Genomic DNA, 25,704 nt, shown 5'->3' on the forward strand with positions numbered 1-25,704 from the left:
CAAGTTACAGGACATCCAGGGCTACATAGAATGACCCTGTTTCAAAACAAACAAAGAAATTTCTTTGGTGAGAAGTGGAGCCACACCTGTGGGTCTAAGGATTAAGTATTTAGAATATAGTTAGGAATTATACTGGTAAACAGAATTTTTCCAGCACAGAAAAAAAGATTTAGAGATTTTAAGTTTGCATCTTGAACTCTTTTGAAAACAAAATTCAAACTTTAAGTGCAAAAATACACATTTGCCAATAGATTTGTTATATTCAATTATTTTGTTTTACATGACTTTCACCAAAATTTAAAAGTTGGGAGACAGTATTAGTGCCCAAAAGTAATGGTTGTAATGTTACTTTTCAACACACACCATCTGTGTCACTTTCCCCTGGGGATGTTTCAACTCATCTTCACAAAAAGTTAATTAAATAAGAAATAAAAGCAGGGGTTGGTATCTATTTATAACCTCATTCTGAAATGAATTGAAAGCAATTTACTAAACTATCTATAATTCAACAAGAATTCATAAAAAACAAGGAATGATAAATAAACTGAGGAGAAGATTCATATTCAAATACTTTGAAGTCCTGTATCCTCACCAAAGTTGGCTTTGGCTTATGAATCACCAATACAGAGAAGGAAACAGTTCTATGATTCATAAGTTTTTCAACTCTTTAATTCATAAGTTTTTTTGTAGTCTTTAGAGGAGTACAGCATTCCAGGTTCTTTGTGATGTGAGGTATTGTCTACACCAAACTGGTCTATTGGCACATCTGTGGAGGCCTGGCTTACGTTCATGGAGGTTCATGGAAGTCCAGCGGTTAGTAGGTGCTTTCTTGTTGCTGTGACAGGACACCCTGACAGAAAACAGCTTAATGGAGAAAGGGTTTGATTTTCCCTACAGTCGCCAAGGGGATACAGCCCATCACAACAGAGAAGGCACAGCAGTAGGAGCAGGAGCCCTGCCTGGCAGTCAGAAAGCTGACGTGGAACAGGAAGTGAAGCCCAACTATGCAATCCTCAAAACCCACCCTAGTGATGTACTTCCTCCAGCAAGGCTCTCAATCATTCTATAAAGTTAACTAAAACCTCCCCAGTCCTCATCTCTATCTAGAAGGCCTTCCCCTGCCAGCTGTACTTACTGAACACCAATTTATTTAAAATTAATTACATAAGACTAATATATCATTTACCAATCATAGCTATCAAAGCAGCATTTTGCTTTTGTTTTTGTTTGTTGTTTTTAGTGTTCTATAAGTGCACAAAATACAAGTGCATAAGTCTTTGTCATTTCTTGTGATTCATCCTTTGCAGTCAGAGCAAGGATCATAGTCCCTGTTCTTCATTGCAGAAACCAAGCTCTATTCAGACCATATCCTTATTAAATGCAATGTTATGGCTTAAGTTTTTTTTAAATTTTTATTTTATCTGTATGCCCAAATATATGTCTATGTACCACATGCCTACAGTGGCCAGAAAAGGGCATCAAATGCCCCAGAACTGGAGTTACAGACAGCTGTGAATAGCCTTGTAGGTGCTGGGAATTCAACATGGGTCCTTTGGAAGAGCAGGTAGTGCTCTTAACCACTGAGCAATCTCACCAGCCCCATGGTTTGAATTCAAAATGTCCCCAACAGGCTATGTGTTTAAATATCTGTTCCCCATCTGGTGGACCTGTTTATGGAGGTGGAGCCTGGCTGGCAGATGTAGGTTACCTGGAATGAGAGTTTTAGCCCAGTTATTCTTCTGATTTCAAGACTCACTTCCTAGTCAGTAGCCAGGGTGTGACCCAGCCACTCTGCAAGCTCCTGCTGCCATGGATGGGGCTGTCCCTGCTGCCATGGTTGAAGCTGCTTCTGGTACCATGCCTTCTTAACCGTGATGGATGACTGAGCCCTCTGAAACTGTGAGCCAAATCAGCTTCTTTAGATTGCTTCTGTTAGCTCGTTTGTCACAGCAACAAGTAACTGACCCAGTGGGAGATACCATTTCCACTTGTTTTCTAAATGAGATGTAGCCTCTTTCTCTCATTCAACCCCCATGACATTCAGTTTGTACATCACTTATGTCAGTAATAATAATGGCATAAATTTTATATAGTGCAAAACACTTTCTTGTGCTGAAGTCTTATTTTTTCATTCTCACTACAATTTCACTGGAAGAAAAAAATATTTCCTTACTTTGATTATCCTGTGACATCATCATATTCTCTAAAAATAAAAAAAAAATTTAAAAAGTAAGAACTACTCAATAGATCACTCCACAGATCACCATCATCTTTCAAGAACCATTGAGACTGCCATTGTTAAGGGCCATACTTTCTAGTGGGTGCTGGGAGAACTTTTGTAGCTGATGTGGCTTCCTTTTACCCCTGGGTTCCTTTAGTTGTTAAACTACACACACACACACACACACACACACACACACACACACACACACAAGAGAGAGAGAGAGAGAGAGAGTTATAATCTAAAATCATATATGCATTATATGTATTTTCTTTTTCTATAAACACTTTTACTAGTGGCAAAGGACAAAAGAATGGTTGTTCTACAAATGAACTGACTTTCTTTCTGAAACTCGGGTTCCCTTTACCAAAGATTTCTCTGGGAAAAGATCAATCTCTTCAGACTTTTTGGTTTCCTTTGTGACTGATATAAGGACCAAGTCTATCAGGAATCCACTGGATGAACCAGGACATGTTGACAAGAGCTCCTCGTTAAGGTGTTTCTGATGACATCATCAGGGAGGAAAATAATTTAACAGAAATCTTTCAGTAGGGCAGCTGTGCTTTCTCCACCTTTGCTCAGAGTGAGGCACCAGTCTGGGGATAGACTCGAAGTGGACTGAATTCACCCCAATCTCAGGACCAGAAGAACCCTATGCTGACAGGGAGTGTTATACAATTCCAGGAGAAGGCACTGTTCACATGGGACACACGGTGCATCATGCCTTTGATGTTCTATGACATGGAGTTTAGTTCATGGGGAACTGTTCTGCTTTCATCTTCTACACAATGAGCATCATAAGGGACATTTGTCTTAGTTTTGCTGTTGCTAATAGCACTGCAGACTAAGTTATATGGAAAAGGGGTTTATTTTGACCAATACTTCATGCCAGCAGAATCCAAGGAAGCACAGAACATCCCATGGCAAGAGACAGGGAAGAGGTATGTCTTTGTGTGAGTGTATTGGTGGAAGTATTAAGGCCACTCCATGTAGCTAAAAGGGAGGTTTATTCTGTGGGGTAACGTACAAGCAAAGGGATAGGTTACAGGGTCCAGGAAAGGTGTAATGCAGTCCAGCGGTGTTCTCAGGAGAACTCTGCTCAGTCTACCTCCAGTGTCCAGGATCCAGAAACCAAGAGAGCCAGCACATCTGGATCTCAGGTCTTAAGGGCTCCTCTCTGGGCCCTGCTCATATGTGTGATAGTTACCTGAAGCCTCAATGGGGGTAGTACTTCCAGGTCAAAGCTGGAACAGCTACCCACTACATCTCCCCTTTTTGTCTAAATAAGAAAGTTCTAACCTAATACAAAACTATATAGAATTGGAATGATTATCAAATATTGTCCAGGATAAAGGGATAATGACCTAGACAAGATGGAACTACAACCAACACGAACAATATCAAACAAGAGACACATACTAAGATCCAGAGAAGTCTGGAGAATGGGTAGATGGCACATTACAGAGATCATTCCAAAAGGTGCCCTATCCTGAAGAATCTGAATCTAATACATCATATGTTCTAGCGAAGATAGAAGATTGTAACTGTAACTGTTAAGTCTTCAATCCCATCAAAGACCTGAGAAGGAATACAATAACATCTGAGAAATGGGAGAAGGACACAGGCAACTTTCAGGAGTCTTTCAAGAGTAGACAGAGACAGCTGGCAGCCTGGACAGTCACCTAATGTTCCTCAGCATCGTTGGTGCATCCCACTACATGAGTGTGTGTGTATGTGTGCATGCATGTGTGTAGGGGCTTTTCTGGTCTCCTCCTCTTCTTAGTAAGTCACAAGGATTCAATTATGGCGGGTCCACCCTAATGACCTTATGTGAGTCTAATCACTTCCAAAGGCCATGTCTCCAAACACTGCAGTCGGGTTAAGTTCCCAACCTCTTCATGTCTCACAGTAGGAAATAAATTTCAACTTGAGTTCTTAGAGGGGACAAACCACAGTGATGTTTTTGTGTTTTTTTGTGATGGTCTCTCACTATGTCACTTTTCTACTCTGAATGCTCATCCTGCCCTTTGGTAAGCCCGGCATATTGACTAGACTCCCATGTCACTGGTCTGCACTGCTTTCTGTAGCATTTTTGTGGACAACAGTGGTTCAACACTTGTTAATTGTGTTGCGTTTGTTAACGTGTCTGCTGATTTATCCAGACTGGAAGCTATTGAAGGTAGCAAACGGATCTTTGTTGACTGTCAGTCATTATTTTACAGTTCCAGTGGCTGGCAAGCCTGTTGAGTCAAACTGCCTGAAAGAAGGAAGGAAGCACTTACCAGATGTCTAGAAAGCTCAAATTATCAATTGTGTCCTTTAGTAAATGTTAAGCACGGGGGTGGGGGGGTTGGGAGGGTGGGGGGAGGGCTTAGGAAATCTTGCCACGTTTAAAACCATCCACTTGGGTTCAGAGCATTGCTTTTCTCAAATGTTCACCTACATTAGCAAAATGACCTATCAATTTTATTTCCAAGGAACAAGTACAGACTTCTCTTCTGTTAGTAATGATCTGCCCAGAAATATTAGTGTACCTTTGGCTATAGCAAATATAAACATCACTCAAAAATCTTTTGCAAAGCACTGAAGCCTGTACTCAAGGAGAAACATCCCCTAACGGGTAGGACAATGGGATTTGGAACTTGCTGGGCTGTGCGAGAGGGGAGGTGGGGCTCTTTGCGGATTTTGTTGATTTCCAATTCCTTAAATGTATTCCACTAGTTGGGAGATTAAAAGGTTTACTGGGGAGAGTGTCAGTTGTCAAAAGACTGAGGGAGCGATTCGATAATCCTGTGAAAGAGAGTTCTCTAGCCAGAATGTAGAAATATTTGGTGTCTCCAAAGTAATTTTGCCTTTGTTCTGCTCACTTGGTTCTTTGAAAGGATCCAGCTACCCTGGGAAGAAATGGCAGGTTTCATAAGCTTAATTTTCACACTGTTTGCATGACCCTTTGTCTCTCTTTCTTTCTGCATCTCTCTTAGTTTTTGTCTGCAGCATTGTGACCTCCAGATGTTAGGTGTGTCCACATTAAAGACTGTTATCTTGGAGGGTTGAGCCCTTCATTATTTGGTACCATGGCCCTTGCCCTGATGACTTCCATTGTTCTGACACTCATGTAGCAGCCTCTCCATCTTTCTTTTCATGGTAACACTGCATATGGTGAGCTGAATCGGGTCCCTCTAAATATTCATTTGTCAAGTGCTAACTCCCAGCTCTCTAGATTATGACTGGATTGGAAATAGGGTCTTTAGAGAGGCAATTAAATTAAAATGACATCACCAGGGTGGGTCCTAACTGATTGTGAATAGTGTGCTTCTCAGAAGGGAAAATTTGGACAGACTTGAAGAGAAGAGGCAATATGAAGGGTTAGTGAGAGGCTCGCCACCTGAGAGCTCAGGGAAGAAGCTTGACACAAATCCTTTCCTCACAGCCTGCAGGAATAAACAGTCCTGGAGCACCTTGATCTCAGACATCCAGCCTAGAGAGTGTCAGGATATAAAATTGTGTTGTTAAGCCACCTAGGCTGTGGTACTTTGTTACTGCAGCCCTAGGAAACTAGAGCAATGTGGAATTTCTTCTTGTATCCCAGTTACTTTTGACATATCTGTCTCTATATGTAAAATGAGTTTCTTGTAGACACTGCATAGTTGAGTTATATTGTTATTTTGTGTTATACCTACAAAAGGTGGTATATACTTACAATTTACACTTAAAGTCATTGATATATTTGGTTTAATATCTACTGCATGTGGCTGTTCTAGCTATGACCTTGAAGCATTCGCTCCTAGTGAGGTAGCAGGTAACTGTTACACCTGCCTATGACCTTGAAGTACACACCCCTGGGGCGTGGCCGCTTGGGACCCTTAAGATCTGGATCTTGTATGCGACTTTCTGCACTTCCTTGTGGGACTTGGATGCTGGGACAATCTCAGGCGGAAGAACAGTGTGGGACTGTGCCTCACCCTTCCAGGATCCTGCAATAATTTCTCTGTTCTGTATCATGAGTTTCTCTCTCTAATAAATGCCTTTGTCCTTTAAGCAGACTCCATGGATTGCTAGCGATATTTCTCCCATTAACTGTGTCCATGGAGTTTTCTGTTCTTTGCATTTTTCTTTATTTCTTTTCACCCCCCTCTCCCTTTCTGTCTCTTCTGATACACCAATTATCCTTTTTAAAATTTTTTGTGGTTGCCTTAGAGTATGATATATGTGCATACACACAATGTGTGTGTAAATATATATTACAATTAATCTAACTCCACTTCCGAATGACTTATTACCACAGTGAAGATACCGTCTTTTTACTTTTCTTTTTCTTTTTAATTTTATATGTATGAGTGTTTTGCCTGCATGTTTATTTGTGAATCACATGTGTATCTGGTGCCCATAGAGGCCAAAAGAGGACCTCAGATCCACTAGAACTGGAGTTGTGAGCTACCACATGGGTGTTGAGAATCAAACCCAGGTCCTCTGAAAGAGCAGCCAGTGCTCTTAACCACTAAGCCATCTCTCCTTGAAAATACCTTCTAATAGAGTATTCCTCCTCTCCCTCAAGATACTGCATATTTTATGTACTGTGTTATATGCTTCTCCATATACCATAATTATCCAATCATTGTTACCATTATTACTTTGAGCACAAAGCTGAAAGATTGAAAAGAATTTCAGGGACAACAAAACATCTTGATTGATATATTATGGTATAGAAAGTAATTGTCTAAGGAAGATTGCATTATAAGTTAGTAAGCTGGAAGAAGGAGACATATTTAGAAACCAGGAATACTAGCAAAGAAATGGACATATGGGTAGGATCTGGACATGCAGAGAGGGAGCTGCAATTGGTACAAAGTATTCCAGGAGGAAGGTATATTTTAGATTGCAGAAAGGACTGATGTAAAGAAAACATTGAGAATTTCATTTCTATAGAATTGAAGAAAGTAATGAATATAAAACTAAAAGGTAGCTGGGGTCCGTGAGGAATTTTCCTTCACTTATATGACTGTACATCTTTCATGTAACATAATTGACCATGATAACAACTAAGATACCACATGACTCAAGAAGCATTATAACTGGCTAAAGTTTAAACAATTTTTTATTGTCATCTTAATAATAAGCATGTTTGTGCCAAATGGTGGTGGTGCATGCCTTTAATCCCAGCACTCAGCAGCAGAGACAGGTGGATCTCTATAAATTTGAGATCAGCCTGGTCTACAGAGTGAGTTCCAGGACAGTCAGAGCTGTTACAGAGAGAAACCCTGTCTTTTTTGTTTGTTTGTTTTGTTTTGTTTTTGTTTTTGTTTTTCGAGACAGGGTTTCTCTGTGTAGCTTTGCACCTCTCCTGGATCTCGCTATATAGACCAGGCTGGCCTTGAACTCACAGAGATCTGCCTGGCTCTGCCTCCCGAGTGCTGGGATTGAGAAACCCTGTCTTAAACAACAACAAGAAGCATGCTTGTTATCTTCTAATGTGAAATGCAGTAAAAAGCTGAAGATGAGTTGGGATGATAAAGTTTGCTTTATTCAGTGACATTAATTCTGATATCATCAAAATCATAATTACCTTAGAAAAATTTTGAAATTGCCCATAAAATTCATGCAGTGTGGTTTTTATGCATACTGCCTTGTGCAGCAATTCCTAGACACCCTGCATTTTAAGAACACCTGACCTAGGTAAACTAACATCTGAAAAATAGCTGAGGAGAGGGGTTTTACAGGAAGATCTGAGATTATAAGATATTCTGCATGTAAAATGGTGATCAAGTGCTTGCATTGTATCTTAGAGTTTCTGTTGCTGTGAAGAGACACCAAGAGAAACAGCAACTTTTATTAAAAAAAAAAAACATTTAATTGGGGCTGGCTTAGAGTTTCAGAGGTTTAGTCCATTATCGTCATGGTGGGAAGCATGGCAGCGTGCAGGCAGACATGGTACTGGAAAAGGAGCTGAGTGTTCTACATCTTGATCCTCAGGCAGCAGAAGGTGACTGTGTGCCACACTGGCCAAACTTGAGCTTATCAGACCTTAAAGCCCATCCCCATAGTGACACACTTCCTCCAACAAGGCCACACCTACTCCAACAAGGCCACATCCTCCAAAAGTGCCACTCCCTATGGGCCAAGCATTCAAACACATGAGTCTAGGGGCCATACCTATTCAAACCACCACACATAGTGAAAGGGACACAAACAGAAAATCCTTGTGTCCCTGTTTGCCTACGGTGTGTACTCCAGGCAATGTGATTTTTTTTAAAAAAAAAAACTCTAGACTCTTCATAAAGATGAGCATATTGCTTGGTGATAGTGGTAGTGGGTGTATGCACAGGCATGTGCCTGTGTCTGTATCTGTGTGGTAGCAAGAGACAACACAGTAGATCAGAGAACAAAGAAGTTAATCCATGAAAACATTCAGTCCAGTGGCAGCACCAGATGGTAGAAACACCAGGATGGTGTGTATGCAATAACTAGGAGTGTGCTGATTGAGAGTTGTTAAAATTTTGCCTGAGGTAGTTAGAACAATAAAGGGGAAGGGAACCCTGTGGAAGAGGAGACAGAGGAGTGTAAGAGCCAGAGAGGATGGAGTACACCAGGTGAACAAAGCTTTCTAAATCAACTGAGCAAAGCTCATTTGAACATCCAGAGACTGAAGCAGTAAGCACAGGGCCTGAATGGGTCTGTCCCCAGTCCCCTGTGTATATATTACGGCTTTCATCTTAGTATTTTTATGGGACTCCTGAATGTGTGGAAGAATGGGTCTCTGATTCTTGTGACTTTTCTTGGGGTTCTTTTTCTTCTGTTGGGTTGCCTTGTCCAACTTGAATGTAATGATTTTTGTTTTATCTTATATTTTATTTTACTAAAAATATAAAAATAAAAGATATTTTCTCAAAAAAAAAAGAAGACTATGTGGATTCACCCTCTAAAAATGTAAGCAATCCCCAATTAGATGCTCTTTTTAATAAGTTGCCTTCATCGTGGTGTTTTGTCATAGCAGTAGAAAAATAACTAAGACATATTATAGAGAGTGAGGTAACCTAGACCCCAAAAGACAGATGCCACATGCACTCTCTCATCTGTGGTTCCTCATAAACACAAGCATACTTGTTTCTGGGTGTTCACTTTCCTGCTACGTCTTTAAACTTGTGATTATCATTTAGGAAAGCTGCCTTTCTGATCACCTTGAATTTGTTTCAATGCATCCCTGCCAGGTCTATGTGAACATAATCATGCTACCAGACAGTAATTTCTTTTCAGTTTCTTTCCAAAATGTATACTGCTTTCTGTTTTCTTTGGTTAGGATCTACTGGGTTCAGTTAGGATCTCAGGAAAACTTTGTCTTGTACCAGCAGATCTGACTCTCATAACTTTATGGCTTAGGGCAAGAGCAAAAAAGGTCACACACCTATGTCTACATATTGAAAGATTATATGTGTAGCTAGCCAAACTGTTAGATTAAGTGGTTTTATCTTTCTACATGACACACCTAAGTTATAGCAAACATCATATAACCACCAAGAAGGCCAAAGTCAATCCTAGAGTGCCATGGCTCCCTCTTGCACTGGAGGCCTCCTTTTCAGAACTCAACACCAATTCTCTTTAATTCAATCTTTTGGCGTGCATGACAGCATAGTCTCTCAGTGAACCCATAGGTCACCAATTCAGTAAGATGGGCTAGCCAGCTGGCCAGCTAGCTCGTGGATCCCCCATTTGTCTCCAGAGTGTTAGGATTACAAAAACATGCCACAGAGCTTGGCTATTTGAGTGCTGGGTGCCTGAACTCGGGGTTTTCAATCTTGCACAGCAGGCATTTTACCAGTTAAACCCTGCCCTAGCTTTCTTGTTTAACTAATTCTGACATAAAAAAAAAAAAAAGTGTTTCCTATGGTATTGCCTAATGTCTTTATTTTTCTCTTTAAGATGAAAATTTGATTGATATCTCGTTCTTTAAACTAAGGGTACCGTAAACACTAGCCTCCAGTATTCCCCAAAGAAAATCCAAGTCACTTAGCAAGTAGTATGCTTTATTTTAGAAACTGCTTTCAATACTTTTTTAAACCCATAATCTGAGGGCCAAAATTCTCCCTCCACTTCCATTCCACTTGCAGACCTTAAGAATTGAGTTTCCTGCCGGGCGGTGGTGGCGCACGCCTTTAATCCCAGCACTCGGAAGGCAGAGCCAGGCGGATCTTTGTGAGTTCGAGGCCAGCCTGGCTACAAGTGAGTTCAGGAAAGGCGCAAAGCTACACAGAGAAACCCTGTCTCGAAAAACCAAAAAAAAAAAAAAAAAGAATTGAGTTTCCTTAGAGTTGATATGAACATCCTTAAGATTTGTTGAAAACTACATCAGGGGAACCATTCTAAGCAATATTCGGATCTACACACACACACACACACACACACACACACACACACACACACACACACACACGCTTATTAGTTGGCTGGGTCTGGAGGTATAACCATTCAGAGAGGAGGACCAGTGACCTGCACTTGTTCTTGCAGCAGCTCGTCCAACTGGAATGACTTGAGAAGGAAATTGGGTAAATCAGCTGTGAGTACAGCTCTGTCACAAACAGGCTGAGCTGGAGTGAGTCACTTCAAATCTATGCTGAGCCTCAAAGTCACCAACTATCATTTTAATAAGGACAGACGCCCAAAGCGCTGCAGCAGGCTCTGGACAAAACCATAATTCGTCCCTGCTTCCACCTGTGCCACCCAACACCCTCCTCCCCCTCCACCCCCCAGCACCCCACTCCCACCCCGGGAACCGCCAGCCTGTCACTCAGGAGCTTTGGGGGGCGGGGCGAAGGCACACCTCTCTGAGCTTGTTTCCACACACCTAAAGAGCTAGGGACACGTGGTCGTCCTCGCCTGCAGAATTCAACGAACCCGACAAAATGCGCAGGAAAACTGTAACATGCAGAGGGGTATCCAAATGTAAACTGTCGTGGACACAGCCCACAAGGCGACCTACAAAGCACGTGTAGTTCCGATCCTCCAGGGGCTGGCCCAGCTGGTCCTACCTCCCCTCCCGCTGGGACGATAGGGGGCGGGACCACCTGACCCCGCCCCCTGGAGATGCCCCGCCCCTCCTGCGCCTGCGCTGTGAATATCGACGGCCTCGAGCTTCTAGGCGGGAGGTAAGGGGCTGAGGGGCGGCCTCCTCCAGGGGCGCTGGGCTGCGGTGTGGCAGCGCCGGCCGGGGTGTGGACGTCCGTGACAGGCGCCGGGCAGCAAGCCCGGCTTTGGGTCGGTGCGAGCGCCGCGTCCAGAAGTGGCCGAGCCTCCCAGGTTTCAGTTTTGGAGCAGCTGTCCCGGCGGGCACGGGGAGGACGGGACCCGGCGGTGCCAAGGCCTCCGGGGCCGCTCTGGAGAGACGCCTGGGTCGTCGGGTCACCCGCTCAGCCGCGCCGCTGGGGGCGGTCGGTGTGGCCCGGGTGCGCCCTGGTGACGCCGCCGAGGGGGACGACGCGACGCCGGTGCCCAGGCGGGACGCGGAGAGGCCGCAGTTTCGGGGTCCGGGCCTGCACTCTAAAGTCAACACTCCTTGCGCCTCCCACAAAGCCCAAGGGGACCAGTTACTTTGAGGGATGGTGTTGTGGGCTATTTGGGACATTTTTTAGGAAAGGGCCTCTTTGGCTTCTAAGTAAGTCTCCAGTAATTTACTTCACATTTGAGTACTTTTTCTTCTTCGGGACCCTGAGTATCACGGTACCCATCTCATCTTAGTTGCAAGTACCAGGAGATCAAGTTTGCAAAGCACTTGACGCCTCCCACTGCAAATGTGTGCGCCTGGAAAATGATCGCCGCCTTTCCGGCTTCTAAATGTTCTTTCGGTCATGAAACAGCAATTCTTAAACATGCACAAATACAAACACAAAACAAACTGTGGAGTAATTTACAGTATTGATAGTTTGCACAAGCAGCTGGGAGGTGGTGGTACACGCCTTTAATCCCAGCCTGGGAGTTCAAGGCCAGCCTGATCTACAGAGCGAGTTCCAGGACAGCCATGGTTACACAGAGATACCCTGTCTTGAAAAACAAAACAAAACAACAGAGGAGAGAGACACAGAGACAGAGACAGAGAGATCCCACAAGTAATACAGAAGACTACAGCTTCCCTTGGGTTAGCATTTTACATACCATACAGTCACTGAGAGCGAGAAATTAATATTAGATTCAACTGGGTCTCCTGTGATAGCATTCTTTTTATTAGAGCATTTTCTGTGTTCTATAATGGGATCTAAGACCCAGCCTCACTCTTTATCTACATGGCACTATCACCTTTTCCAATCCTGGACAGTTTGGTGACTTTTATGCTTTTGAAGATCCAGGAGTCTTGGTAGCCTTCCAAGTGGGAATTTGGCTACAGTTTGTTGTGAGTAGATTGTTGCTTTTTGTTCAGAATACCACAAAATATAAGTACCCTTTGCAGTTTATGCCGCCATGGATCCTCGGCACGGGACCTGCTGCTTGTGTCAACTTTAATCAGTGAGTTAAACTTGGTGTCTGGGGGATTCTCCACAGCAATTGCTACTCCAGTAATTCTCCAAGTACTATTACGTTGGTACCGCGGCACCCTTCAGTTTCCCTTCTTCCTTCATTAGAATTCTTCTCTAAGAAGGAGCTGTCCATTCTTCCTTTTTCTTTATCTGTATTCAGTTCTTTGTGCCAAACTCCTATGATTTCTGGGCAGTAGTGGTGCGCACCTTTAATCCCAGCACTTGGCAGGCAGAAGCAGGCACATCTCTTCAGTTCAAAGCCAGCCTGGTCTACAGAGCTGGGTTCCAGGGCAGCCAGAGAGACCCTGTCTTGGAAAAACCCAAACCCAAACAAAGTCTCATGTGATTATTTTTCTGTTATTATGCACTTAATATATCAAATTGTTCTCACTTTGACCAGTGGGAGGTCTTGTGTTGTCCTTTTTTTTCTGTACCCCTGTTTCCCTGCCCCAGTCCTGGAATCGACCACTTCTCCAAGGACTCCCGGTTTCCTTCTCTCTTGTGTTGCTTGCTGCCCTCTGTCTTTCAGGATGGTGTTAGATACCAACAGCTGTGGTCCAGGGGTGCTCACTGCTACTAGGGTGCCATTGCTTTCAGAGCCTCACAAAGGACAGCAGCAGTATGTGCATGTATACAACCATGTATGCAAGATCAATATTTATGTATCTGTTTGTATAGATTTAAAAAATAAAAGTACAGAATGGTATCTCTGTCTTCATACCTCCAGGTTCATCCTGGTATTGGCTCCTGCTTGTTCTCTGACAGTGAGAACTGACTCACTTTCTGGGAAATGTTTCCTTATTTGTTCAGTCCTGGTATGGGCAGACAGTAATGCCAGGATATCTAAAATATACTACTGAGAGATGAAGTTGGCATTTTCTTTGAGCTGGCAACCATCTCCCAGATAAAGATATGGAAACTTATTATTAATTATTGCTGCTTGGCCGTAGGGTAGGCTTGTCCCACTAGCTCTTTTAACTTAATTTAACCTGTTTCTATTCATATACATTTTGCCTGGGGCTTTTTACCCTTCTTTCATTCTGTATGTCCTACTTTCTTGCTTCCTCTGTGTCTGTCTTTCTTTCTTCCTCTCTTTCTTTCTTTCCCCAGCCTAAATTCCTCCTCCTACTTACTTTCCCTACCTGGAAGTCCTGTCTACACCTTCTCCCTTGCTATGTCCATTCAGCTTTTTATTAAACCACTCAGGTGCCTTAGGCAGGCAGGGCAAAACAGCAGCACATCTTTATATAATTAAATACAACACATCTTTACATAGTTAAACAACTGTTCTGCAACAGAGAAAACACAGTCCATCTGTTTTAATCTTTAGCCTTACAATGTTTGGCAAAACGACTCTGTTCTGGGCTTTGATTGCTTCTTTCCCCACTTAGTGCCGTGGTAATGCAGCCTTATTTTTGATAGCTTATTTTTTGTTTTACATTTCTCCTACATCTTCGTGTTTTTAAATTTTTATGCAGTAGCATTTACTCTTTAGTGCATACAGTTCCATTGGTTTTGACAAGTGCAAATAGCTGTATATCACCTCACCATGACAGAATAAATTCTATCACAAATATTTTATACTTTTTAAAAACCATTAAAATAATATAACAACTTCACAGAAGTTTGGGAACTTAGGCATTTTGTATATTTTTGGACATTTTTACAGGTGTGAGCTCTTTTATCCTTTTTTTAGTTTAGTGTTTTAATCATGTAACATGTTCCATCTTTTTGAGTAAAAAAATAAAAAGTGCTGGAATGTACTTTCAGTCAGTATTTAAACACACTTGTACAGCACATTCTGACATTGAACTGGGATCTTCCTATAACAGGTGACAAATGTGAACTGTTCCATGATGTGATGCCATACTAGACAATATTTTGTTATGATAACATTGTGCCTGCAATCATTTCAATGATATGCTCTCCGATATAATATATAACTATATATTACAATTTTGTAAAAACAGAAAATGATAGAGGAAAATATTTTAAATTCTAGTTAGAAGGAGACTGAACTTCTGTAGAAAAGTCTCTTGAGACACCATTTTTTCCCCACTAATCAGACCTTTGGTTAGAATATGGAGAAGTGCTTCTGGTGGAATGTAAACCATGAGAACCTTTTATGGCACATTTGGCAATGTGCATATTTTTAAAACTTAAAAGTGTGTCTGCTTAATATTTCTATTTTTAGCTGTCTGTGTTAAATAATCATGGTGGTAGTATAGATTAATGTATGAGGAAAGTAATCACAATTCGCTTATAATAGTGGAAAATTGAGATCAACGTAAATAGCATACAATGGATGATTAGATTATGGAACATTCACAATGTAATCCTATGCTACTAAAAGTAAGTACGCAATAGAAATATTTACATGGTAACATTTTCCATATACTTGATCATGTTATTCAAATAAATCCAACATTCATTCATCCATTGAGTCCAGTAATAGGTTACTATGTTTATTCTATCCTTTTATTTTCTTTATTGTTAAAACATGTTTTTTTACACTCCTTTGCAGTGTTTTGAGGAGGAGAAGGGTGAATTCAATGAATGTTTATTGACCACATTACCTACCAAATACCTTAACAGACTCTCAGGATCCTGAGGTGCACCAAAAAGAAATGTTCATGAACACACACACACACACACACACACACACACACACACACACGCACACTTTCTCTCTCTCTCTCATCTACCTCTTTTCCTCTGTCTCCTTTTAGTAGTTCTTTTAATGAGCAGTTTATTAAATTCAGTCTTGCATGTATGAAAATAATTATTTTGACTTTACCATAAATGATAATTTGCCTGGGTATGTAACAACTCCCTAGTACTTTGAAGACATTCCTATCTTTTGATATATTGCTTTGATGAAAAGTTGGCTGCATTTGTTGTTTTCATTTATCTGTTATCTCTAGTTTGCTTTTTAAGATTTTTCCCTTTGTCCTTGATGCTCTGCAGTTTCCTGTCATGTGCTTAGGTGAGTTTGTTTTTATTTATACTAGCAAGGCTGTGTGCTTTTTCAACTTGAGATCTTCTGCCTTAATTCTCAGAATATTTCCTTTGAATAATTTCTGTTGGTTGTTTTCTGTGTTCTTTTCTGTTTGTTACTCAGCTTGTGAATTTATGTTCTTTATCTCCTCATTTATATTCTTCATCTTTTCATCTTCCGAGTTCTGATAGCTTCCATTCACTAGTCCTCTCTTTTCAATTTAGAGGGTTTTTTTTTTTTTTACTTGCTTTATGTTCCAATTGGCCTGTTAACTCTTTTGTAACAACAATCCACTCCTTCTTTCACACAGACTTTGAAAAGTCTGTTTCTTCATTTATGTCTTTGTATATTTAAGAATAGATTTGACATTTCTTTTCTTTTTGATCACTTTCTCATTCCCAGGCCCTGTGTTATTATTTTCTGTTTTTGTTTGTTTGTTTGTTTGTTTTTCTTGAGTCTGTCTCTTTTCATGCTCTACTTCTCCACGTCTCTCTAGTTCCTGTCTCCTCTGGGGTTCAGTTTTAACTCTTTTGGTGCCTGCACATTTTCCTTGAGAGCTTGTATTGGGCATAAGAACCAAGTTCTTAGCTATGGGTAGTGGAAGTCATTTTTTATAGCCTTTGCTTCAAGATTTTCAACTGTGGAAGAAAGGAGAAAAACAGAACTTATTTAAAGCAGTTCTTAATGTTTGGGGGCATTAGATCTCTTTGAGAATCTGAAAACAGTGATCTTAAAGAGTCAGGGTCTCACAGAATCAATACGTGAATGTGTATCTATATGAGACCAGGACTAGGAAACCATTAACCCAACAGGATTATATGTTCAACTTTATTATTGTTGGGCTGTGGCCTAAAGAGGTGGCATCAAGGCATGATATATGTTGTTAGTGTTCAAGCTTGGCTAAGCATTTATGTAAAATCAGTTAGAAGTTCAAATTTATAAAATTGACGTAAGAAAAATTTGTTTAGTTAAAGCCAGTGTGGGGTTCTGGAGCATGCTCAGTTCCAGCTCCTACCTCTCCTGTCTTGTCCCCAGAAGCATATGCTGGGACTTTTTATATGGCTATAGAATCCTGGTGACGCAGGGGGAAAAAACAAAACCACATCCATATATCTGCAGGGAATCTGGTTCTTAAAAAAAAAAAAAAAAACTTAAGTACATTTATTTATTTGTGTATGTCATTTGTGTGCTACAGTGTGCATGTGGAGGTCAGAGGGAGTCAGTTCTCTCCCATGGAGGACCTGGGAATCGAACTCAGGTTGTGTCTTGGCAGCAAGTGCTTTTAGAGCCGTCTCCTGCTCTTATAAATATGCTTCTTATTGGAGTTCTATTGCCGGTCATTTAGCAGACATTGCTAATCAGGAAGAGATGAGGGCCTTCAGTGAAAGGAGTTCTGTATTCTGCAGTGTACTTGGAGTATATAATTACACAATTATATTATGATGACGTTGGAAGTGGAGTTTGATATGAGTAGAAACATTGAGTGAAAATTTTCCTTACAGTTTTGCTATTTGGCAATTCTTTTGAAAGATGGCTATTCACTATCCAAAGTATATTAGGATGTCCTCATTTTTAGTGGTGTTTACATACATACTTAACATTGCAAAAGACCCTAGGAGAGAGCCATCAAAATGTAAAGAATAGGTACTTAAGGTTGAGCAGATCATTGATAGTTTTATTTTATTCTGTTCACTTTTGTATTTTCTTTAAACTTTTTGATTGCATTTTTATTTAGAGTGTGTGTGCCCATGTAGACACATGCACCATATTAGTTAGAGAAGTCAATGCTTTTCCTCTACTGGGTGGGTCCCAAGTACTGAACTCAGGGCTTCAGACTTGGTGGTAAGCTCTTTTACCCACTGAGCCATGTCATGGGCCCCCACATATTTTCTGAACATTCTAGAGTAGATTGGGAGGTAAAGGTGGGAGGATCGGGGTTTCCAGGCCAGCCTAGAGTTACATAGTTCCTGTCCTGCCTGTGCTATGAAAATAAAACAGTTTGAAAAGTATTTGAGAATGGCTAGATACTACTTTTTATAAAAATAATATTTTAATATACATAATTTCATAGAAAAACCAAGCCATTCAAGTTCAATTTTGGGTTTAGTATGTATTTGGAGTAAAGAGTAATTACATATTGGTTGATTTTTTTTTAAAAAAAATTTTATATGAATGTTTGTCTGCATGTATGTGTGTGCACCATGTGTACAGTGCCAGAGGAAGCCAGAAAATGGTATGAGAACTGAAACTGGAGTTAGAAGTGGTTTTGAGCCATCATGTGGGTGATGGGAACTAAACCCGGGTCCTCTGGAAGAGCAGCCAGTGCTTTTAACTGATGAGCTGTCTCTCCATCTCTGTATTCCTTATTTCTAAAAAGAACAGAACCTGTTGTAAAAGCATTCTTAAATGTTCCTTTGTAGGTGTTTCTGCATGAGAGAAGAGCCGCTACAGTGGAAGAGGCTTAACAGGCTTTAGGATGTCTGAGGATGAAGAAAAGGTGAAGCTACGCCGCCTTGAACCAGCTATCCAGAAATTCACAAAGATAGTGATCCCGACAGACCTGGAGAGGTTAAGAAAACACCAGATAAACATTGAGAAGGTGAGGTTCATTTCTACTGCAGAAGCAGGTACCTGCATGGATTCTTGCTTGCTGTCTATGATTTCAGCTGAGCAGAGAACCTGAGACTTCCTAAGACACCCCCACTTCACTGATACAGCAGCATTCACTTTTTAAGCTGGTCTCATGTTCTACAAATGTAATGCTCATATATTCTCTTTATTATGTCAAGGAAGGGTGATAGGAGTAGAGTTTATACCTTTTTAATTTACATGTGGAGGCTTTAGGTAGTTAGTAATTAAACTCAAACTATTTGATAGTGCCCCATAATGGGAAGGTGGGAGCTGTGGCTGATGGAGCTGCCTTAATCTCATTCACCCCATGGCAAGTGTTTTGAACTTGTGCCTATCAGTAACTTCTGTCCTCTTCATGTAAAGATGTAAATCATTGTGTAATGGGAGGGAATTCCCTTTCTTCACTGCTTCTCTTTGACAAAGGCCCAGATTGAGAAGTACTGCCAAGGAGGGCTGGGGAAGCAGGCAGAGGGTAGATGAGCTGCTCAGAGACCGTGGACAGGCTGTGATGTGGGGCTGTGACAATTACAGCAGCCTCAGGTTTACTGAGAACTGAGCTCTGACTTGGAAAGGTGGGTCGTCTTCTGCTTTAAGCATTTAAACATCGACTTCTCTTTTTTAATTTTAGGATTAGGGTAGACTCTGTGGTCAATAAGCCTTTCAATATAAGCTCTATTCATTAAAAATACCAATTTGTTTTCTCCTACCAATTTTTCTAGTATTTAAGTGCTTTTGAAAAAACACAGAAACTGAATTCTAAGATGTCTGAAATGGAAATTTCTTTGAGGGCTTTTTTAGAATTCAGGATTAATATTTTTTTCATCTCTTAATTCCTCTTCTTTACATGTAAGATGTAAATGATAGCTATAACCTGTAAGGATGCAGAAGGGATTGTCTGGTAAACTGGTTATCTTGGAATGGAAGCATGTGAAAGGATTCCATGCTTTGCTCATGGGATAGAGAAACATACCAAATCTTCTACCTAGAGTTGAGCAATGCAAAGTAAACAGTTCTGTTTCTATATTGTTACAGTGTTAAAAATGTGTAAAAGATTTGATAAGATGTGCTTCAAAGTCCTGAGCTATACCGATTTCTCCATTACAAAGATGATAAGAATTAGGTAGATGAATCGATTCTGAAAGGTAGAAACAAGAGGTCTGTGGACTATTAAAGCCATTTCCCCTTATTGCCTACTTTACCTTTGAGATTGAACACGTCTTTCTTATTCTGTGTGAAAATGCCTCTTCATTGCTCTTCAAGCCTCGCTGCATGTGTGTGCAGTCCTTTCGGTGGCGGGAGGTGAGAGCCCTGCAGCAGGGTCGGAAGGAATAGGTCTGTTACTGATTGGATTAGTTGTGCCAGGTGTCGGAAGAGAATTGTCTGAAGTTAGTGCCATTGATTCTGCTCTGCCTGAACATGTTTCTTTTAGCATTTTTACTTATTATGAAGCCTTCAGACATTATCAGATAATTATAATGGACAAACAGATGATAATATCTAAAGCTAAGAAGGCAAACTCATATTGATTTATGCTTTTAAAAAATATGCTTGAATATTTCACTGTCTGTAGGGTTTCTAGATTAATTATGAACATACCTCTTTGTCTGTACAGGATTGACTAGCATATTTGGATGGCTAGGCTGTGACATGTAAACATATTTAAAGACTGTAGAGCTCACTCTGTGCTTGACAGTTAACTAAAGTTAGGCTCCAGGTGTCTTACAGTGCCTCACTTTCAAAAAGGCATATTCTTCTTGAGGAAAAGGTGTGGAAAGATACAATATTTATTATTCTGGCCATCAGTCATCCAATACGAATTTAAAAGAAAAAAGCCAGACTGGAGGGAAATTGAAGGTAAGCCTTTACAGAGCGATTCTGCAGCAGCGAGAACAAAGAGAGCAGTGTGCTGTGGACACCTGGGCCGTGTTCCGTAGGCTTCAGCTGTGCACTCTTACACATGATAATGGTTGTGAACATGTGATCCTGAAGTTGGAAGCCTTAGCATTCAGCTTTCTTAGCCAGTGTGTCCTAGGTATAGCACAGTAAACAGGAGCTACAAGATAGCCAACTTGGAACACAATTTTCTTTGTTTCATATTGTTGGGGTCTAAGAAGAAACTTACTGTGAGGGATGTACACACAGGATTTATATGAATTATTGTATGGCTGAGAAGCAGGTGAGAAAACCCCCAAATGGCTATCAGATAAGGTGGAGCTTGTTTGTCTTAGGTTTGCCTCCATCTCATCTCTCAGGGTAATGGAAGCCATCCATTACCTGCAGGCATGCTCCGTCCTACCCAGCTTCATTTTCTTCCTAATGATCTTGTTAGCACTGTTCTATTTTGAAGGTGAATTCCTCAGTAAAGAAGGCAGAGGAGGTATGGCCCTGAGTAATTTTACTTTCTGTCTTACATCTGTTAATGACATGCACCCCATCATTTGCCTCCATTCAAGCTTTGTTCTTTGTTCAAATACCAGCTCTGGTACTTCCTGTGAAGTGTGCTCTGATTGATGTCATCACCTTATATTTAAACATGTTATCTTGACACAACCCTGTGAAGTAGACCTTAACATTTACAGATTGAACATCCACGTTTTAACCCCAGTATACCTGTTGGAGTTATTTTATTAGAGGTGATGCTGTAGCAGGAATGAAGTGGGGTTTGCGGGGAGCTAAAAGGGGTGGGTATACCACACATTATGTGACCATCCATCTGACCTAAGAGAAGGAAAGTGAGCAAGGAAGATAACAGGCTCACCATCACTCGGAGCTGGTCCAGGCTGCTTGGGTACACCATCTCATCTTTGCCTTTGTTAGGCTTGGAGCCCAGGCTCCCCAGCTTCTCTCGTGGGCCCCTGCAGAGAGGGCTACCTTCTGTGGTCATGGGGCAGGGCAGTTGCTTGTGGGGAGGTGATGTGGTAACTACGTGTGGCTTATGTAAGCCTCCCACCAGTCCTGCTTTTCTCTCCACCACACTTTTTAACTGGTCTCCTGCACCTAGTATTTCTGAACATCTAGCCTGCCTGTGGTCTCTGTGCCTCTCTCCCGTCCAGCCACTTCTACAGGCCCAGATTGCTGCTCTCTCTGATCTGCTGTACCCACTGCAATGTGTCTATAGTCTTCCCAGCTTCCAAAGTTTGGTTAAAAGTTCTTGTCTGTTGGTGTCTTCTGTTGTGTTCTCATTGCTCTTGTGAATTTTCACCTCTTAACATTCTTTATTGTCCTTTTGTGGGATGTTGGAAAAGAGCAGAAATGAATATTTGTGTTCAATCTGTCAGATTTAATGAGAAACAAGATTATTTATTATAGGAAATAAATATTAGCTTTCCTTAAGTATTTATTGGTGTTTTGTATTTGCTGTTTCTTAGATTGTTAGCCTTGAATGATATGTAGAAATAGGTTTTCAATTCTCAAGAAGTTTGCAGTTCAGTTAAGGAAACAAGATAGAAAATAATCAAAGAATGATCAGAGGCAGCATAGACTATGTGCGAAATGGGTGACATGGACTAGACAGATGGTTTGCAGCTGGAACCCAGTAGTACCAAATGAAAGAAGCAGGCTGACTTAGTACTTATGTATTTGTTCATATTTGTTTGTTTGTTAATTTGTTATTACAATATAGCCCCCTCACCATCCTGTGACTATCTCCTTTATCAAACTCAGACGATGGTGAATGATACTGGGTCTGTGAATGTGCTGATTCAGCTCTTGCCCATGTTTCGTTATCAAGGAGCAATAGGCACATCTTGCAGTTCTGGCCAGTAAGCCTTGGCCAAAAGCCTGGTAGGAATTTGGACCTCTAGAAATATTTTCCTACTTAAAAAAAGATACACATGTAAGGAAACAGACCCCTTTCTTCTAGTGGTCTGGTTATGTCTTCCTGTTGTATATGGAACTATAGCCAGCCCTACAGCATTCGGAGACAAATTTGAGGGCTTTGTTGAAAGTGCGGAAGGCAGAACCTGGTACTTGATGACCTTGTAAGTGCCTATACTGAACCACCTGGGATGACTGCCACACTCCTGGCTGCTTTCTGTATGATGTAGAGAGTGTGTTTGCTGTTGGAACCACTTTAAAGTTTGTGTTTCTGTATTTAGCAACCTGAAGCATAATGCTGTGGTTCTGCCTTAATTCACTTGCCTGTCCTGCTGTGCGGATAGACAAAGACCATCTCCCGCAGAAGCCAGCTGCTTAGAGATGCTTGCCAGTGGCCCAAACTTAACTACAAGTTTACAGGTTGCTTCTAGAGGTTTTCACACATTACATCACCCTGCTTTTTACCCTTCTCACCAAATGCTTGAGATCATTGCTTTTCACAGTATATCCTAATTTCATACAAAATTGAATAGTAAGCAGTAGCAAACTTAATTATTTTACTCTTTTTCTTTTTATTATTAAGAAAATTTTTAAGCCGGGCGGTGGTGGAGCATACCTTTAATCCCAGCACTCGGGAGGCAGAGGCAGGCAGATCTCTGTGAGTTTGAGGCCAGCCTGGTCTACAAAGCGAGTTCTAGGAAAGGCGCAAAGTTTCCAGGAAAGGCACAAAGTTACACAGAGAAACCCTGTCTCGAAAAACCAAAAAAAAAAAAAAAAAAAATTTAATTCATTTAACATACCAACCGCAGATCCCTCTTTCATCCCTCCTCCTGCTCCCCCCACATCCTTTCCTACCCCGACCCCCCTCCCATCCCCTTGTCCAAAAGGGTAAGGCCTCCCATGGGGACTCAGCAAAGCCTGGTACATTCAGTTGAGGCAGGACCAAGCCCCTGCCCCCTGCATCAAGGCCAAGCAAGGCATTCCACCATAGGTAATGGGCTCCAAAAAGCCAGCTCATGCACCAGGGATAGATCCTGATCCCACTGCCAGGGCATCTCTCAAACAGACCAAGCTACACAACTGGCTCCCGTATGTAGAGGGCCTAGTCTGGTCCCATACAAGCTCCACAGCTGTTGGTCTAAAGTTGGTGAGTTCCCACGATTTTGGTTCAGTTGTCTCTGTAGATTTCCCTATCATGATCTTGACCCCCCCTTGCTCATAGAATCTCTCTTCCCTCTCTTTGACTGGAATCTGGAGCTCGGCCTGGTGCTTGGCTGTGGATCTCTTCATCTGCTTCCATCAGTTACTGGATGGAGGCTCTATGATGACAGTTAGGATGTTCACCAATCTGATTACAGGGGTAGGCCAGTTCAGGCACCCTCTCCACTATTGCTAGTAGTCTAAACAGGGGTCATCCTTGTGGATTCCTGGGAATTTCCCTTGTACCAGGTTTCTCCCTAACCCCATAATGTCTCCCTCTGTCAAGATTAACTATTTCATTGCTCTCCTACTCTGTCCCTCCCCCAGCTTGACCATCCCATCTTCTCCCATCCTCTCCCCTCTATTGCCCCCGCTTGCCCCCAGTTTACTCATGGAGATCTCATCTGTTTCCTTTTCCCAAGGCAATGCATGTGTCCCTCTTAGGGTCCTCCTTGTTAGCTAGGTTCTCTGGAGCTGTGAGTTGTAGTCTGGTTATTCTTTGCTTTACATCTAGTATCCACTTATGAATGAGTACATACTATGTTTGTCTGTCTGAGTCTGGGTTACCTCACTTAGGATTGTATTTTCTAGTTCTATCCATTTGCCTGCAAATTTCATGATGTCATTGTTTTTTACAGCTGACCAATACTCCTTTGTTTAAATGTACCACATATTCTTTATCCATTCTTCAGTTGAGGGGCATCTAGGTTGTTTCCAGGTTATAGCTATTACGAATAATGCTGCTATGAACATAGTTGAGCAAGTGTTCTTGTGGTATGATTGAACATGCCTTGGTTATATGCCCAAGAGTGGTATCATTGTGTCTTGAGGTAGATTGATTCCTAATTTTCTGAGAAGTCTGATTTCCAGAGTGGCTGTACAAGTTTGCACTCCTACCAGCAGTGGAGGAGTGCTCCCCTAACTCCACTTCCTTTCCAACATAATCTGTCCTCAGTGTTTTTAATCTTAGCCATTCTGACAGGTGTAAGATGGTATCTCAGAATTGTATTGATTTGCATTTCCCTGATGACTAAGCATGTTGAGCAATTCCTTAAATGTCTTTTGGCCATTTGAGATTCTTATGTTGAGAATTCTCTCTTTATTTTTCTTATAACTCACTTTAAGAAGAGATAATGCCATCGAGACAGTAATCTCTTCAATAGCCTCTTTGATAAGTGGACAAATAATGACAATAGTAGCAAAGGCTGCTGCTTTCCTTTGTTGAGAGTTATGTTACAAGTTTTTGTATGTTATGGCACTTAGTCGTGCAGTAGCTTTACAGGTCAAGTATTGTTGTTTGTTTTGTTTTTAGGGTTTTTTTTCCAGAGTTATTAATTTATTTATGTGTGTGTGTGGACATACATGGCACAGGGGGATGTGGAGGTCAGAGGACAGCCTTCAGAATCATTTCTTTTCCTTCTATGGTGTGGCTCCTAGGGATTAAACTCAGGTCTTGGGCTTAGGGGCAAGCTCAACCATCTCACCAGCCCTTGTTTTGCTCTTTGAGACAAGGTCTCACTATGTAGCGCCAACTGGCCTTGACACATGACCTTCCTTTCCTAGCTTCCTAGTGCTGAGATTACAGGCCTGCACATCACACTTTACTTTGTGTCACTTCGCAGAGGGAGAGACATTTCGAGCAGTTGAGCTGCATGCTTGGAGGTTGCTATGTTAGTACATGTGTCCAACTTATATGCACTTGAGAGTGTGCTTCTAACAGAGGCATGGAATGAATGAATGCAGAGCCTAACACTTGTCCTCTCTGGATACCACTTCTTATTGCTCACTCTGTAATTCCTGTGACCTGGTTGCTACGGAGCCAGATAGTGCTGTTCTGGTTTCTCTTGTCAGCTCCAGTGCAGAGCCTCATATGTGCATTACTGTAGTCCTCACCAAGTGCAGCTGTGATCTTCCAGCTATGTTAACTCTTCTTTGTTTATGTCACCTGGGAATTTGACAGTTGAAGTCATCAGTGAGAATGCTGGACAGGAAGGGACAGGGCCTCCAGCTCCTTAAGTTCTCACATGCCATCTCTCTACTAATCAAGTAAAGACTTCCCCCAAGATTTACATTAATATTTATAGCCCAAGTCTTTTAGATATATATATTCTTTGTGAAAATTAGGTCAATATTTGCAAATATTAGGAATTTTTCCAGTTCTTCATAAATAAACAGAAGTGTTTGCAAGGTTTCTTAGTTCACTCAGATATCATTTTCTTTTGCCTGTTGATTTGAACTCATTTGAAGTGAGTAGGTTCACTCTTTCTTGGTTTCCTTTCTTTTCTTTTTTTAGGGGAAAGTGGTTGGATTTGCCGATGACAGGACATAGAGCCTCTTAA

At 41.4% G+C, this 25,704-nt stretch overlaps 1 protein-coding gene across 1 annotated transcript in view; it reads left to right on the top strand.

Annotated features, from left to right (window-relative positions):
* Positions 1–11,289: 11,289 nt before the first annotated feature.
* Positions 11,290–25,704, top strand: part of Stx17 (syntaxin 17) — a 53,991-nt gene continuing 39,576 nt past the window's right edge. Inside the window, exons 1-2 of the mRNA XM_028882768.2 lie at positions 11,290–11,358; positions 18,139–18,317. Of these exons, the coding sequence (XP_028738601.1) occupies positions 18,195–18,317 (123 nt within the window). The 5' untranslated portion in view covers positions 11,290–11,358; positions 18,139–18,194. The remainder of the gene's footprint in view (positions 11,359–18,138; positions 18,318–25,704) is intronic.

Source organism: Peromyscus leucopus, chromosome 2 (assembly GCF_004664715.2).
Source record: "Peromyscus leucopus breed LL Stock chromosome 2, UCI_PerLeu_2.1, whole genome shotgun sequence".
Taxonomy (NCBI): domain Eukaryota; kingdom Metazoa; phylum Chordata; class Mammalia; order Rodentia; family Cricetidae; genus Peromyscus; species Peromyscus leucopus.